This window comes from Gymnodraco acuticeps, unplaced genomic scaffold (assembly GCF_902827175.1).
Source record: "Gymnodraco acuticeps unplaced genomic scaffold, fGymAcu1.1, whole genome shotgun sequence".
Lineage (NCBI taxonomy): Eukaryota > Metazoa > Chordata > Actinopteri > Perciformes > Bathydraconidae > Gymnodraco > Gymnodraco acuticeps.
Genome location: NW_022992037.1, coordinates 439,492 through 454,346, shown reverse-complemented (window position 1 = coordinate 454,346; position 14,855 = coordinate 439,492). Strand labels below are relative to the sequence as shown.

The following is a 14,855-nucleotide window of genomic DNA, read 5'->3' as shown; positions in this document are numbered from 1 at the left end:
ATGAAAAGCAATTCCAAACCTTTAGTCCGATGATTATCATATCTGATTTGGAGGCAAAGGGAAACTCAGACTTGGTCAGAAAAGGGACCTCAGTCTTAGTTTTGTAGACAAGCCAGATGGACTGAGTCAGCTTTGCTCGCAAACTGTATGTAATGGTGCCCCATTTCCCCTTGTAAGATGAAGGCATATCTCTGTAAGGGAAAACATCCAAATACATATTATAGGAGAACATTTATTTAACCAGCTGGTACAACGTTTTTACTATAGATATAAATATTCCATGCAAAGTGTTAGCTTAAATTAGCACACCCACATATTTGGAATCACAAAGGTGAATGGATAGACATTTCTCCCATGGCGGATGATTTCTGAACCTTAAAAAAAAAAGAAGGTTTTTAAGATGCAAATGCATTAATTGTTTAACAGACTCTAACAGACAGTATACATAAATTCAAAAGGTATTTTCTCAATTTTTCCCAATAGAGAGAACATACTAACCATCTCCTTTGTTTTTATCCTGAAGAATAATATGTTCAAAATAAAAGTATTTTTTCTTGTCGCTGTGCGTCCCTGTGACTTGTCCTTCTTGGTCCTGCCATGTCACCTTAGCTTTTCCTTTGGCTTTGACCAATAAGCTCTGCACTTTGGTTTCCTTGCTGGTCTCAACCGTCACCCTGCCAGAGAGGATGTCCCCGGGAGAGAAGGTGCCTCGTTCATTCACTTTTTTGTAATCCACCGAGAGTTGCTTTACAGTCATGATAGGGCTGCATCAAATAATCATCCCAAAAGTAATGGTGTTAAAGTACGACAACGATCCTCCTTTTTGAACAAAATGACTCCTGTGAATGCACTGGAAGCAGGTCTGAATTGAAGTGAGGCCTGTTGTTGATGAATAAGGATCACCTGGTGTACGCACTGTAGCAGTGGATCTCCTGAAGCTGTATCTGTGTCAGATCACGTGATCAAGAGCTGCAGGTGTCACTTTCACACAGGTAACTCTAGCCACCAGACTTGGAGCCTAAAGTTGGCCAAATTAATAAAGATGAAATTAAAGAGGACATATTATGCTTATTTTGAGGTTCATATTTGTATTTTGAGACTCTACTGTGACATGTTTTCAGTCTTTATTTTTCTCATACTGCCTGTGCTGCAGCACCTCTTTTCACCCTCTGTCTGAAACCCGAGCCCAGTCTGCTCTGATTGGTTAGCTGTCCGGCTCTGTTGTGATTAGTCAACCGCTCAGAGATGTCCCGCCCCCGCCCCTTGCTTACAATGTGTTGGAGCACTAGCCAATAGAAGGGCAAGTGTTACATAGTGATGTCACGTTACAGAAGTAAACAAAGGAGTGAAGGCGTTTCAGGCAGGGGGGGTGGGGGGGTCGTGTGTGTGAGAGAAAATCCCTCTGGCGTGAACTTTGTAGACCATTTAAATACACAAATACAAATAAACAAATACATTTGTGAGATAACATTTTATGAATCATGTTGAATTTCCCGTCTGATTGAAGACTGTCCAAAGTTGTTGTACTGTATGTTCAGTATTTACATAACACTCAAATTATGATCAATTCACAAACAAATCACAATAACATATACACACAAAATGTGGCATCAACATGAATGGAAACTGACAAATAATCCAAAGGTATGATGCTTGAGCCAATAATAAAGGTAGTAGCCTATCTGTGGTAAACAAAGACAACATCATTCATTCTTCTGTATGTAATGTTGATACTGTGTATCAGTCGTATCAGTCGATCATGACAATATTATAGAAGAGCAATGCCAAATTGTTGCCGTATTTACTTTCCAGTCCAGTATTGGTTAGCGGGGTACATTGCATATGCTGCATAGGGAGGTGGGGGATCCATAGCGCTGGCGGCTGCTGCTGGTTGGTGTGGTGCCGGGCTCCAGGGGGCTTGTTCTGGGTTCCCAAATCCATCAAACCCAAAGCCAGCATCAGAAGGTTGTTGTTGTTTAGGATTATCCTCAGAGGCAGGTAGGATCACTATAGGGAGTGTGATCTCTGGGTCTGAAGCATATTTAACATCTAGATGGACCTGTGAAAACAAATGTTGATATTATATAGTAATCATATTTTGTTTCTACTTCTGTTTCTTTACATCATGTGCCCATAACCAACTCTCTTGGCAAACACCATGAACAACGCAACAAGTCCTCCAACTCATACGACCAAGTAGGTCGTGTTCAAGCCCTTATTACGACCAAATAGGTTGATTGTTCAAGCGCTTATTACGACCTATAATCATGTTTTAAAGTTTTCGACCTCTAGTGTTCCTGTTGACTGCAAACGCTCCGGAGGGTCGTATATTCACAAATAACCCTCTCTGGAAAATCCTAAATTGTAGAATAGTTTGGCCATTCAAATTATTTTTGATTAGATTTCTAGCGAGAAGTGTATATTGTACTTTTAGAATCCACGTCCAGTGGATGTGTGGATCTATAGTTTGAAGATGATTTGAGGTCTCGCCAGGAGAACGTGTAACGGCAGCGTCCATGTAAAGTTAGCGTCAACCCTCACAGGGTGAAAACAGTATTTCCGGTCTTGAAGTTTTCATAATTAAACCATATTCCCCTCACTGTCAAATTATTTTAAAGCTATATCTGCCGTACTCATCCACTAAAAAACATCAGTTCATTCTTGTTAATTACACAACATTAATTGGTTTCAATTGTGTACACTGCTTTTGTGTTTTTCCCATAGATTTTTCCCTTTCGATTCTGAGAGACACATTTATTTTTTCAGAGGTTTTGATAAACATCGAACTACCCATAATCCTCAGCTATCGTTGAAGCTCGGTGATTGGATGTTTTAGCCGCAATGCAGGTTGGGATATGGTGTTTATGCGATGTGAAATCCGAAAACATAAAAAAAAATAATAATAATACTTTATTCCGAGTGTGCTTACTTTTCTCTTTGAAAGTCATCACATAACGGCATTGTAATACACGGTTCGGCTGCAATACATATTACACATCTGCCTTAGTTCTTTATTTATAGAGCCTTGATTAGAAGACCTTTGGACAAACTGGAAGAACTGCCGCCGAAACTGTATACGTGACGTGGATCATAAATATATCAGCAATTAAACAACATCTTCAATTTCTCTTCACACTCATACGTCTCCTTGCAGTATCAATAGTAATTCGGCTGAGTTTTACATTTGATCCAATTGGTAGATATAGGCTATATTTACACCACAATGGCGCACAGCTGATAGAAAAGGACTTGTAGTTTTTAAAGAAATTACTGATTTTCTTTGCATTAAAGAATGTGCTGAGTTGAGAGAATAGTCAGGGGTTTTGGGTGATGGGAGACACATCTATGGATTCAGAATTTAGCTTACGATTAAATGACGGATATACCTTTCTGTCTATGATGTTTTACAAATCAGATATTAATGTGTAGAACTACAATATGTGAAATATTATAGCAATATCCTGTACAATTATGTGAAAACATGAATAAAACTACACATCTTCAGATGTTATACATACATAAGTGTCCTACACTAATAATAAAAAGCTATTATGGCATTGTATGCTGTGTGTTATTTGTAACATCTTCAGAAACTACCTTTCCAACTCCTCATGCAGTTGACTGTTACAGGTCTATACAGGTTCATGGTACAATGCTTAAGCTTCAAATCGAGAGACTGAAACTGTATTTTTCTTTACCGTTCTGTTTTAATTTCACAATAAAGTTAATAGTAATATTATGTTTGATATTATTATGTTTTATTTACTAGACCACTGGGTCATGTTTGGTGTTACAAATATCAAAACAATATATGTGTGGATAACAAAATAAATCTGTCATAAACTAAACTGGAAATTATACTGGAAAGTATCATTTATTGTGTTAACACTGTAAACTTCACAGTTTTTTTAACCCGAACCACCTAGTGGTTAAAGCACGTTATTGAATTTTTGTTGTTGAATAAGTTATATTTGATGAAACATTTTAAATATTAAGAGTAGCCTACATACAAAATAGGGGGAAAGTAGGAGGTCAATGATAGAAATATAGAATAGAAAATATCAAGAAGATATTGTAAGTTATCTCTACATTAAAACAGTTTAGTGCAGGACGTCCAAAGATATTAATAGGAGGATGTGCAAAACAGACAAACTAATAAGGCTTTATGTATACATTAAAGAATACTTTAAGTTAAAGGTGTAAGTTTGAGAAACCGGCTTGAGATACACTTTGTGTTATATTCCATGGAATGCTCTTAACATCCCGATAGCAATGAAAAGTGCTTTGACAAAAAATCCATAAAAAAATGTCATCTGTGGAAGCCGTAGTACTGTAAAAAGCACGACCAATCATTTTTAGCCGGCCCGGCTAAAATAACTGGATGGCCTACCTGCCTGTCTCGGGGCACAAACTTATCTCGTGCCCTCATTGGTCATGTGCACGTTCGTGTGTGTTGGAGGAGGGGCTCTGTGAGGAAGTGGCAGATTTTTTCCGGCTGTGTATTTTCAAATTCTAATGCACTCGAGCTGGTTTCTCCAAAATTACCTACCGCACCTTTAAGGTCTTCTTTTGAATAAGAAAAAAACGTTGGGGCTATCAACAGATAAATATTAAGTCTGACAAAGTACTTAACGTCTAATACATGGCATAGTTTATTTTGGCACTTGACAATCACCTTCCCTGAATTTTACTCAGGTGTAACTAAAGTCTGATTTAAGGGTTGTTTATATTTCACATCATTAATCAGAATCTGCAAAGTAACTCAAATAAATGTAGTGGCGTAAAAGTACCAGGTTAACCTCTCAATTGTAGTGGGGTAGAATTACAAAGTAACAATAAATTGCATGTTTTACATGCTGCTGTAACAAAAACATTTCCCAACTTGGGATCAATAAGGTATATCTTATCTTATCTTAAGATGATCGATGGCTAGTGCCATATTTGCAAAATTTGCCTCTGAACCTTGACAAGTGCATGTTTCAGGCTTATCAATAAACAACAGGAGGGGTCACAGACATAAGACCAGCTGTTAAATAAAGCTCTTCTGACCTTAGCTGTCATGTGGGTATATTAATGGTGCCCATTATGGACACAAGCGATTTTCACCCATTTATGAGTCATATGTTTGAAATTTGATAACACCACTGTGTTTTCGTATCCCCTAAACCTCCAGGGCTGTACACAGTTTAATACTGGCAACTTCTAATTGTGGGAAATACGAAAACGTCTTTTAAAACTACAATTCCCAGTAGAGACGTGCCATAGACCATGTTGCGAAACACAATAGCCAGCATGTGTAGTTCTGGGGGGGTATCTACTAGTTTACAGCCAGTGAAGAAAAGGGTCCACTTTGTCCATTTGTATATTACACAGTATATCATGGGAAAGCAGACATTTTAAGTTTTTTCCTGTTGTAAATCACTGGAACTATTTAATTTGTATGTCACAGAAGGCGGAGAAAATGAAAACTCATGCGCTTACCAGAAGTTAAAAAAACAACAACAATGTAAGCACTTCATGCTGAGTAGCTATTTACTTTCCAGTCCAGTATTGGTTAGCGGGGTACATTGCATATGCTGCATAGGGAGGTGGAGGATCCATAGCGCTGGCGGCTGCTGCTGGTTGGTGTGGTGCCGGGCTCCAGGGGGCTTGCTCTGGATTCCCAAATCCATCAAACCCAAAGCCAGCATCAGAAGGTTGTTGTTGTTGTTGTTGTTGTTGTTGTTGTTGTTGTTGTTGTTGTTGTTGTTGAGGAGTATCCTCAGAGGCAGGTAGGATCACTATAGGGAGTGTGATCTCTGGGTCTGAAGCATATTGGACATCTAGATGGACCTGTGAAAACAAATGTTGATATTATATAGTAATCATATTTTGTTTCTACTGTTTCTTTACATCATGTGCCCATAACCAATTATCTTGGCAAACACCATGAACAATGGTGAGTGAGTGAGTGAAGACATTTTCATAACCGGAGCGTTTTTGTATCAATCTAGTTTATTATTATTTGTGTTTTTGTATTCGGGATTGTGGGAAACGGTATTTCGATCTCTCTGTCTGTACACACAAACTGAAAGATTGACAATAAAGTTCACCTTGACTTCAGTCAGTGGGCTTTCTATTATTTCTTACAGTATTACATTCATACAAAATAGGAGGCGTGTGGCGCAGTGGGTTAGTGCGTTGGTGTTCGGATCAGGGGGTCACAAGTTCCATCCAACCCCACTGCAGTCAGCATGTTGTTGTGTCCCTGGGCAAGCCACTTCACCCCAAATTTCTCCTGTGGGGATTGCCCACAGTATTGAGTATGTAAATCGCTTTGGATAAAAGCGTCTAACAAGTAACGTGTAATGTAATGTATTCATTTGTTTTGTAACTACATCACCTCTGTGTTAGTGTAATGTATCACTCTCTGGAGTTTGTTAAACGTATAAGCGTTCAGTGTTTCCTTTCTCTGATATATTGATGTGTGTTCTGCCTGCCATATTTATTTCAGTATCTACTAGTTTACAGCCAGTGAAGAAAAGGGTCCACTTTGTCCATTTGTATATTACACAGTATATCATGGGAAAGCAGACATTTTAAGTTTTTTCCTGTTGTAAATCACTGGAACTATTTAATTTGTATGTCACAGAGGGCGGAGAAATGAAAACTCATGCGCTTACCAAAAGTTAAAAAAACAACAACAATGTAAGCAGACACATGGAAAAGCCCTTCATGCTGAGTAGCTATTGTTACAAAGCACCATATGAACAATAGAAGTGCTCAGAAAGAGGAGATTACAACTCACAAAGTACATTTAGTTTACCTTCAGCCTGTACTCCAGTTTGATGATGCTGCAGTTTAAGATGGAGCTAGGTAACTCTCTGGGGATGTCCATCACCTTGACCACAGTCTCTTTGTTAGAGGATGCGACAGCCTCCATCTTCTCCTTAAGGATCTCCTTTGTGGAAACTCTCCTGCGACCCTGGGCGAAGAAGCTCTTCTTCTCATACAGGATGACTTTAGCCTTCACTGAACGACTTGAGTTGTTGACGATTTCAACTGAGACTTTGAGATCTCTACCTGTAAAAACGAGAAATGAAAGCTATTTTAATTATAAAACCAATTAGTAGTCAGAGAAAGGTTTAATAATGTAAGAGTAACTTACACCAGGCTTTGCAGCGATGCTATAATGTACATGCCGTGGAATATCTTTCTGCATCACATTAACAAAGTAAAGAACAACTGGAATAAAAACAAGATTTCTAGCTGCTGCTAAGTCTCTTAAAGAACAGGAAAAATAAAAAATGTTTGAACTCAATCAATAAGGAGCTTTCATTGTGAAACCATTGCTATATGATCACACATAGACCCATTCCAAGGTAACCTGCATATTACAAAAGCAAATAAATATCAAAATGGCACAAACATTACTGCTAATGTGATAAATTGCCCAGGAAATATGTATTGCAAATATTACGTTTTTGTGGACATATGAACCAGTAACAAAAACTTGAAGAAAAGCCAAACTAGCTTTGAGGTCATTTAGAAAAAAATGAAAATAAATATGCAGCTTTTAATAGTGATTCTTGTGCAAAGGGGTACATTTTCCAAGACATTCCCCAAACTGAAAATAAGACTTGTGAAAGTCAAAAGAGCCACAATCCCTTCCCATAATCCGATAGAGAGTCCCTAAAGGTCCAGCTTCATTAACATCAACTTCACTTGGCTGGAAAGGCTATAATGTTGAATGCTGGTTTAACCTTTACTTGCACAGAGGCAAAAGCTTGTAAGACCTGTTGTGTCCCTTACACACTTGACAACGTGTGTACACAGTGCACTTCCTTTATGCCATTATGAAACGGTTGCAGCATAAATTCATTTCAAAGTTGAACGAAACAACAGTTTGTATCAATAGTCAGTTAACAAATACCTACTATTCAAAACATGATGTGTAGTTAAGGAAAGGCAGTGAATTTCTACCAGACTAGATTGTTACCTTGTTTGTATCCCATTCGCTTGGTCTGAACATCCATTGAAATAATTCCAGAGCCAAATACCTTGACAGATTTGTCCTTGCTACCATACTGAGGTTCCTAAAAAATCAAACCCTCAGTTAGATCAATTTGGCTCAGACATTGTCATTAAATGTGCAGGTTTATAGACTAATGATTTCTTACCAGAAGTCCAGGAATATCCATGTCTGCTTTTGACACAAATGTGAAGTGGGTTTTGGCCTTTTTGGTCAGCTTCATTGATTGTTTGAGCTCTGCCTTCAGTTTATGATGAATGTTGCCAATGCCAGATTTGAAAGACGATGGAATTTTGCTGTCAAGTACAATAAAAGAAAATGTAATGACCTTTAAAGAAGATGACGATATAAAACATACATTTAAAACAATTAATTGAAGTAAAGATGACTCACTTGTCAGGAATCTTGAAGGAAAAAGGGAATACATGTCTCCCTTTACCGATAACTTCAGTGCCTGGAAGAGAATTACTTATTATGAGTCCTTGAACTTCATTAAAAATTGTTATTTATCTCAAAGTCTTTGCATTAGCTACAATGTACAACATATCAATGAATGTATTAATTTAACACGTTACCATCTTGTCTCGACTCTCTCAAGATATGATGTTTGATATCATAATATTTCTCATCAGCCCAGTACGTATGATGTTGATCACCCCAGCGGACCCGAGCTTTTCCTTTTGCTATAAAAATTAGAGACTGGACTGTGGTTTCCTTAGAAACCTCCATGATGATTCTCCCATTGATGGTATCTCCATTTGTAAAGGTGTTTCTGCTGTTGATGGCATCATATTCTATTGCAAAGTTGTTGATGGTCATTTTTTACAAAGAACAAACAGTAGAAAATCCAAATCTCCTGTAAAACCACGAGGAAATCCAAGGCTTGTTTACCCTGGCCAGTTGCTTTGCACTACTTGTAGGTTATCTAAAGCATGCAAATCCTGTTCAACCTGTTTAACTCAGCTGAAAGACACACATGCGCACCCAGTGACAGGGAGCATGCAGCGCTGGGAGCATACTCTCTTAATTACCATCTGCATTTATGATGCTCACATGATACACTTTCTCAATGTGTCATGACATATTGTCCAGTCATGTCAAACAAATTCCATTTTCTTAAAATAGTTCTGTGTTTTTTATTTCACTTTTATGTGATGCTGTCCAATGGGGAGCCAGGATAGAAAACAGGCGTGTCCTTGATGGGTGCCTGGATTACAGAGGATAGTGGCAGTTTCTGTCATACTGACTTGAATGCAATGCAAATATTTGAAAAGACGAATAACCTGTAGCACAAGATGAAGGTATATATTATTTATTTTTGAATTATGTAAGATCAATAAATATCATAGCACTTCAAATTTGATGTACATCCTAACAAAATGCAAAACTCAAAATATTTGATATACTATTTACATAGAGAATGTAATTACAGCAGGACCTGTCATTTTTTTGTTTTCATTTCTCATTTCATTTTCCTTTAAATGTCCACGCTTCTTCACGGTCCAATCCCTAGTATTTATTGCCTGAATCCATCAAAGAAGGGTAGGTTCCACTTGTTCCATAGGCAGGAGGGGGGTCTGAGGGTTGGGGATCTGAGAGTTGGGGTGCTGATGGTGGTTGTGGAGGGACCATTCCCCAGGCTGGTGGGTAGGTGTTTCCAAATGGTTCAAATCCAAAACCAGAAGCAGCGAGTGGGGGCGCCTCCACACCAGGAACCTTAGGGGCCGGCAGGATGACTATGGGGAATTTGATCACTGGGTCTGAAGCATATTTGACATCAAGGTAGACCTGTTGAGAAATTGTTGAAGTGTCTTTAATCATCAGAATTATTGTACCAAATTCCTTTGTACATCCTGGGTGCATAACTCTTACTCTTTTAACTCTTTCGGGCAAACACCATTAACCATGATAGAGGAGTTTAATCAAAAGCATTCAGGTTCTGCAAAGTGCAGCCATAGGAGACAATAATCCAGATAGGTTGAAATTGCCCAGTATCCATTCACTTTCCTTTTTTTATTTTTCAGTTACATAATTCAGAGATTGAATGATTGATGAGTAAGATTATCAAAGGTGTTCAAATTCTTCTTGCAGGGTATGAAAAATGTAAATGTTGATTCAATCATTAAATTCTACAATTGACAATGCACTTTTTCTCCCAGGAGACATTTTTGTACACATAAGTCACAAGAGCAAGCAGACACATCTTTGTTGACATATGGATGCTTACCCTGAGTCTGTGCTCTGCTTTGAGGATGCTGCAGTTGAGGATGGACGGCTCCACATCGAGTGGGATGGAGAGGACTCTTGTGACATTTTGGTTAGAAGACGGAGCGATGGGCTCTCCCACCTCTTTATACAAGTCTTTAGTTGAAACTCTTCTGTTTCCTTGTGCAAAGAAGCTATGCTCTCTGTATACACAGTACTTGGGCTTGATCTCGCGAGATGAGTTGTTTTGAATGCAGGCCATAACCTTTAGTCCTTCTCCTAGAAACAGATCAGAAGTGTCAAAACAACACTTAGCATGTGTGTAACAAGAGTTAATATAAGTTTTAGGACTCTCACCTTGGAAGAAACCTGTCTTTTCAAGATTCACATCCATGGCTACTGTTCCTGAGTTGAAAAACTTCATTTTCTTATCCTTAGACTCATGCTGTGGTTCCTGAAAGAAGATCAGACAGCAAATCACTTAAACAACTGACAGAAAACACTTAACCTATTAGCTTTCATTCTGGTGTATCAAATGCCCACATCCACTGCCGACAGAAGCTGTGCCAATTCAACAGGTGAACTACTGATTTGTTAAGTGGTACATTATATTGTGATGGTTTGGTAAATGCATACTCGGTCAAATTGTTTGTCCCTGTTGAAATTACAGGTACGTGGGTGTTACTCAGCACATACCATCAGCCCAGGGTCACGGTTCAGGTCTGCATTCGTAACATAGTTGATGTTGATTGAATCTGTAGTTGGAGCCCTCACTGATCTGCTCAGCTTGGCATTCAGCGAGTACAAGATTTTACCACAGGAGCCTTTGAAGGAGGAAGGCATATCCCTAAAGCACAAAAGCAAAAAGCCAGAAAAACATTATAACATTTCCTGGATCTATTAAAATGAACTACTGAAAGCTGAGGTTGATCAATAAAGATGTTTTTTAGAAGGTGTTTGCGAGGATCATACATGTATTCATCCACTGGAGAGGGTAAGGGTATTTGCAACTCATTACAGAAACATTATAGGATAGATTACTTACTGGAAAGGGATCTGAAAGGTGAATGGGTAAATATGGCATCCTGGAGCAACAACATTGACGTCTGAAAAAAGCAAAAATAAGTTTTTAAGAGGAACATGACTCTTTCACAACTGAACAACAAATAACTGCCTTTTGATGAAATGGCTCTGTCCTCATCAATGGCGTAGAGACAGAAATACTTACATGTTTTCCCAATGTTGTTTGTCAGAAGTGTTTCATTGTCCCCTCCTGTGGAAAAATCAGCACATTAACAGCAATTAAAACGTGTAACTTGAGCTATTAAACATGTAGTCTAATAAAAAACTCAGAAAATAGTGGAACATGTATATCCTAATCTCAGGGTCACACCCAAAACCCCCAAAAGTTCAGTTGGACAAATTAGAGCATTGAATCCTTACAATTGAGAGGCTGGAATGCAGATTTTATTGGCACATAAATTAGTTTAAAAGTAGTACATTAACAAAAAAAAGTTGTTGATTAATTTCCTGTTGATTGAATAACTAATAATCTCAGTTAAAATCATTTATGTATTTTATTTTGTTAATATGATCATATTGAGAATGATAACAGGAGACAGATTTAAACTCGTTCATATCTATCTGTATTGACATTCCCGTCCTTTTCTTGAAACATTATTGGACTATAATTATTTTTTGTTTATTATAGATTTGTGGGCTTCTTTTATTATATGAATGTTGCTGTGACCATTCAGCAGTTCTCTTTTATTAAAAAGGCTCGTTTCTTTTAAATAATTTCCATAGCAGGTGACCTCATGACCAATCAATGCAGATGTGTATTACTGTACTCCACTGGACAAGAAGAACACATAACTTTCCATTGGATATGGTGTTTTCTTCTATATTATATCAATACTGTTGTGAAAATAAAAATGTGTTTATTGGAGAGTCTCATTGGTTATCAATAACTTCCTTGTCATGTATTGATTTTTGATAAAAAAGTATATAATACAGAAGGTGGATTAAAATCCCCCCAAATTGGTGTGTCCTCCTCGTGCAGTGTAGCCTAACAGTGCTGCATTGATTTGGAGTCACTCGGTCATACAGTATGAGGGTATTTAAAGAAATTGAACTTTTCAAATTGAATATTGCTGAGTTTCCCACAAATATGTATACAAAATAGACTAATATCCAATAACAAGAGGTGTGATTTCTTATGCCTGTGTAGTGTGTAGTAATAATATTGTGTGTGGATTTGGACCCACTGGGTCACATGATATAGATCTATTTAAGAAAAGAAATGAGACTTTCAAATACAAATCTGCAAAACGTAATAACAATATTCATATAAAACATAAAGGGCACAAACATCAAGTAATATAGCAATGCAGTAATAATGTTGCATTGATTTGGAGTCACTGGGTCTCATGAGATGGAAGCTTTTAAAAAATATAAAACATACTGCATGGATATAAAACCCTTAAATCCAAGGTGTCTAATTTGTCCAGTGTTATAAGAATATATCGTATGCATTTGTAGTAACTGGGTCACATCACATAGAAGATATTAAAACAGATGTAATTTTCAACAAAAATATTTAAAGTAAAATCAATTCGTGACACTTCAGTAATCAAAAAGGCATAATACACATTTGCAATATTGTTTTATAGATCAGAGGACTATTGAGCCCTTGTGTTATCTGCCTGCCCTTTAACCATTCCTAGATAACATCAAGAGAACCAGCCAAAGGTACACGGTACTTGTTCAGGAGAGGTTTGTAGGGGCCTTTTGCACAAAGATGCCTATTATTATTTGAAATGTATTAAATGTTTCTTGTGTAAATGTTATAAGAGAATTATTGATTTATCCGAGTTGAATTGAGATCTGTTCTGCATAAGAAACATCATGCTTTTTGTATTGCAGAATATAAAGTGTTCTAATCCCTATATTATAAGCAACATTTTGTCGCTATCTGAAACAGTGTGGGAATGTTTAGTAGGCTACATTCCGTGAGCTTTTATTTTTGAATCTTCTGCCATGGCGCCAATCCATGTAAACTACAATTGTTATTGTTCAACAGGTTTTGTATTTATTTAAGCATTTGCCGTTATCTTTTTTTTCTCCGACGAAGAAGTGTTTGATGCTGAAGTACTTGTCCTTGGAGTGGTAGACGACAGTAGTTTGTCCGTGACGCTCGCTCCACATCACATCTGCTTTCCCCTTGAACTGAATTGATAGACACTTGGTATGTCTTAAATGTCCGGTTAGGATGTATTAGAACGAAATCTAAAATGAAAATTGTAAATAAGCAATCTGTATGTAAAAAACCACCTGTATGTAAATTGTAAATAAGCCATCTGTATGTCAAATATGTCTTATATGTCTTAAATGACATGATGAATTGGAAATGGGGGACCCTGATGTAAACAAGACGAAAGTCTTTCTCTGGTCTGCATCCCCTTAACAATTGTATGTTTTGAGCTGTACTGTACTGTACCCAATATACAAGCTGTTAATAAACTTTTCAATCAATCAATCAATAGGGAATCTATTGTGCACTCTTTGGTCACTTCTAGCGTGACCTCACCTGAAACACAGTCGCCACTAGTAAAGGTGTTTTGTTCATTATTTGCGGGGTTGTAGTTGACGGTGAGGCTCTTCACTGTTAACATGATGCGTAGCTTCTTAATAAAATACGATAACTTGTTGTTGTCCCAAGCTCAAAGCGAGGAAATATAAAGCCCACCTCTCACTTCCGCGATGGGTGTGTCGCCACGAGGAACCTTTTATAGTAAAAGATAGGGCGGAACCTTGTAGGCAATTTTCCCCTCCCCTCGTTTAATATCATTATTCCTCCAGTCCACACATGTATCTAATCAGAGTTGGGAAGTAACTAAGTAGCCTACATTAATTTCAAGTACTGTATCTAAGTACAATTTGGAGATACTTTTATTTTAGTATTCTAATTTTATGCTACTTTGTACTTCTACTCCACTACAATTCAGAGGTAAATTGTGTACTTTTAGTCCACTACATTTATTATGTACCTTTAGTTACTTTAAAGATTTGGACTAATGATGTTAAATATAATCAACACTTAAATAAGAATTGAGTTACACCTGGAGTAAATACACAAGCTACCCTGCAGTAATTATTGCTTGTTTGTAGCCTTTATTTATCAAGGTAAAAATCCCATTGAGATCAACGATCTCTTTTACAAGGGAGAGACCTGCCGCACATTGGTTACACATGTGCAGAAAACAAAAAGGACACATACAACATAATGACAGTGGTGCAATTTACAAACGTATTCACAAAGACAGGTACCAGGAGTATCAAATATCAATTCATCAACCTGTGCTTTAAAATGATGCAGGGGGACCAAAATGCTCATTTTCAATATGTTTTTGCAGTGTTCCAAGCTAGAGGAGCTGCACACATGAAAGTGTTTGTGTCTAAAACAGTGCTAGCACTTGGTACATGTAATAAAAACACATCCTGAGATTTTAGGCAATAGCTACTTGCGACTCTCTGTGATATCAGTGAGCAGATGTAAGGTGGTAGTTTACCCAGCATGGCTTTATAAATGAACATGTACCAATGACTGAGTCTCCGAACAGTAAGTGATGGCAGACTT

At 37.6% G+C, this 14,855-nt stretch overlaps 2 protein-coding genes across 4 annotated transcripts; both read right to left on the bottom strand.

Annotated features, from left to right (window-relative positions):
- Positions 1-1,456: 1,456 nt before the first annotated feature.
- On the bottom strand, positions 1,457-8,920 carry LOC117536717 (arrestin domain-containing protein 3-like). Of its 3 annotated transcripts, none has more exons than XR_004567613.1 (7): positions 8,587-8,830; positions 8,405-8,465; positions 8,160-8,307; positions 7,979-8,075; positions 6,806-7,062; positions 5,482-5,832; positions 1,457-2,059 (listed from the first exon to the last, which is right to left on the bottom strand). XR_004567613.1 is itself a non-coding variant. In XM_034201706.1 (7 exons), exons 1-7 carry the CDS (start codon positions 8,828-8,830, stop codon positions 2,050-2,052), a joined length of 1,113 nt encoding a protein of 370 aa, XP_034057597.1. In that variant the 5' UTR covers positions 8,831-8,920; the 3' UTR covers positions 1,457-2,049. The 3 variants fall into 3 exon arrangements, 2 of the variants coding, with proteins under 2 accessions (XP_034057597.1, XP_034057598.1); XM_034201706.1 differs by having other exon boundaries at positions 5,537-5,832; positions 8,587-8,920; XM_034201707.1 differs by having other exon boundaries at positions 1,457-1,977; positions 5,703-5,832.
- Positions 8,921-9,476: 556 nt separating this feature from the next.
- On the bottom strand, positions 9,477-13,890 carry LOC117536722 (arrestin domain-containing protein 3-like). Its single transcript, XM_034201712.1, has 8 exons — positions 13,778-13,890; positions 13,324-13,469; positions 11,445-11,489; positions 11,262-11,322; positions 10,913-11,063; positions 10,574-10,670; positions 10,239-10,495; positions 9,477-9,799 (listed from the first exon to the last, which is right to left on the bottom strand). The coding sequence occupies exons 1-8, from the start codon at positions 13,888-13,890 to the stop codon at positions 9,521-9,523; spliced, it is 1,149 nt and encodes a 382-aa protein (XP_034057603.1). The 3' UTR covers positions 9,477-9,520.
- Between the last annotated feature and the right edge of the window lie 965 nt (positions 13,891-14,855).

Coding starts and splice junctions, on each gene's coding strand:
- LOC117536722 (XM_034201712.1), bottom strand. CDS start 13,890: ATGTTAACAGTGAAGAGCCTCACCGTCAACTACAACCCCGCAAATAAT. Junction 11,064..11,261: donor ACCTTTCAGATCCCTTTCCA/GTAAGTAATCTA, acceptor TTTGTGCTTTAG/GGATATGCCTTCCTCCTTCA. Junction 10,671..10,912: donor ACCGTGACCCTGGGCTGATG/GTATGTGCTGAG, acceptor ATCTTCTTTCAG/GAACCACAGCATGAGTCTAA.
- LOC117536717 (XM_034201706.1), bottom strand. CDS start 8,830: ATGACCATCAACAACTTTGCAATAGAATATGATGCCATCAACAGCAGA. Junction 8,308..8,404: donor TCCTTCAAGATTCCTGACAA/GTGAGTCATCTT, acceptor TGTACTTGACAG/CAAAATTCCATCGTCTTTCA. Junction 7,063..7,978: donor GCGAATGGGATACAAACAAG/GTAACAATCTAG, acceptor TCGTTTTTACAG/GTAGAGATCTCAAAGTCTCA.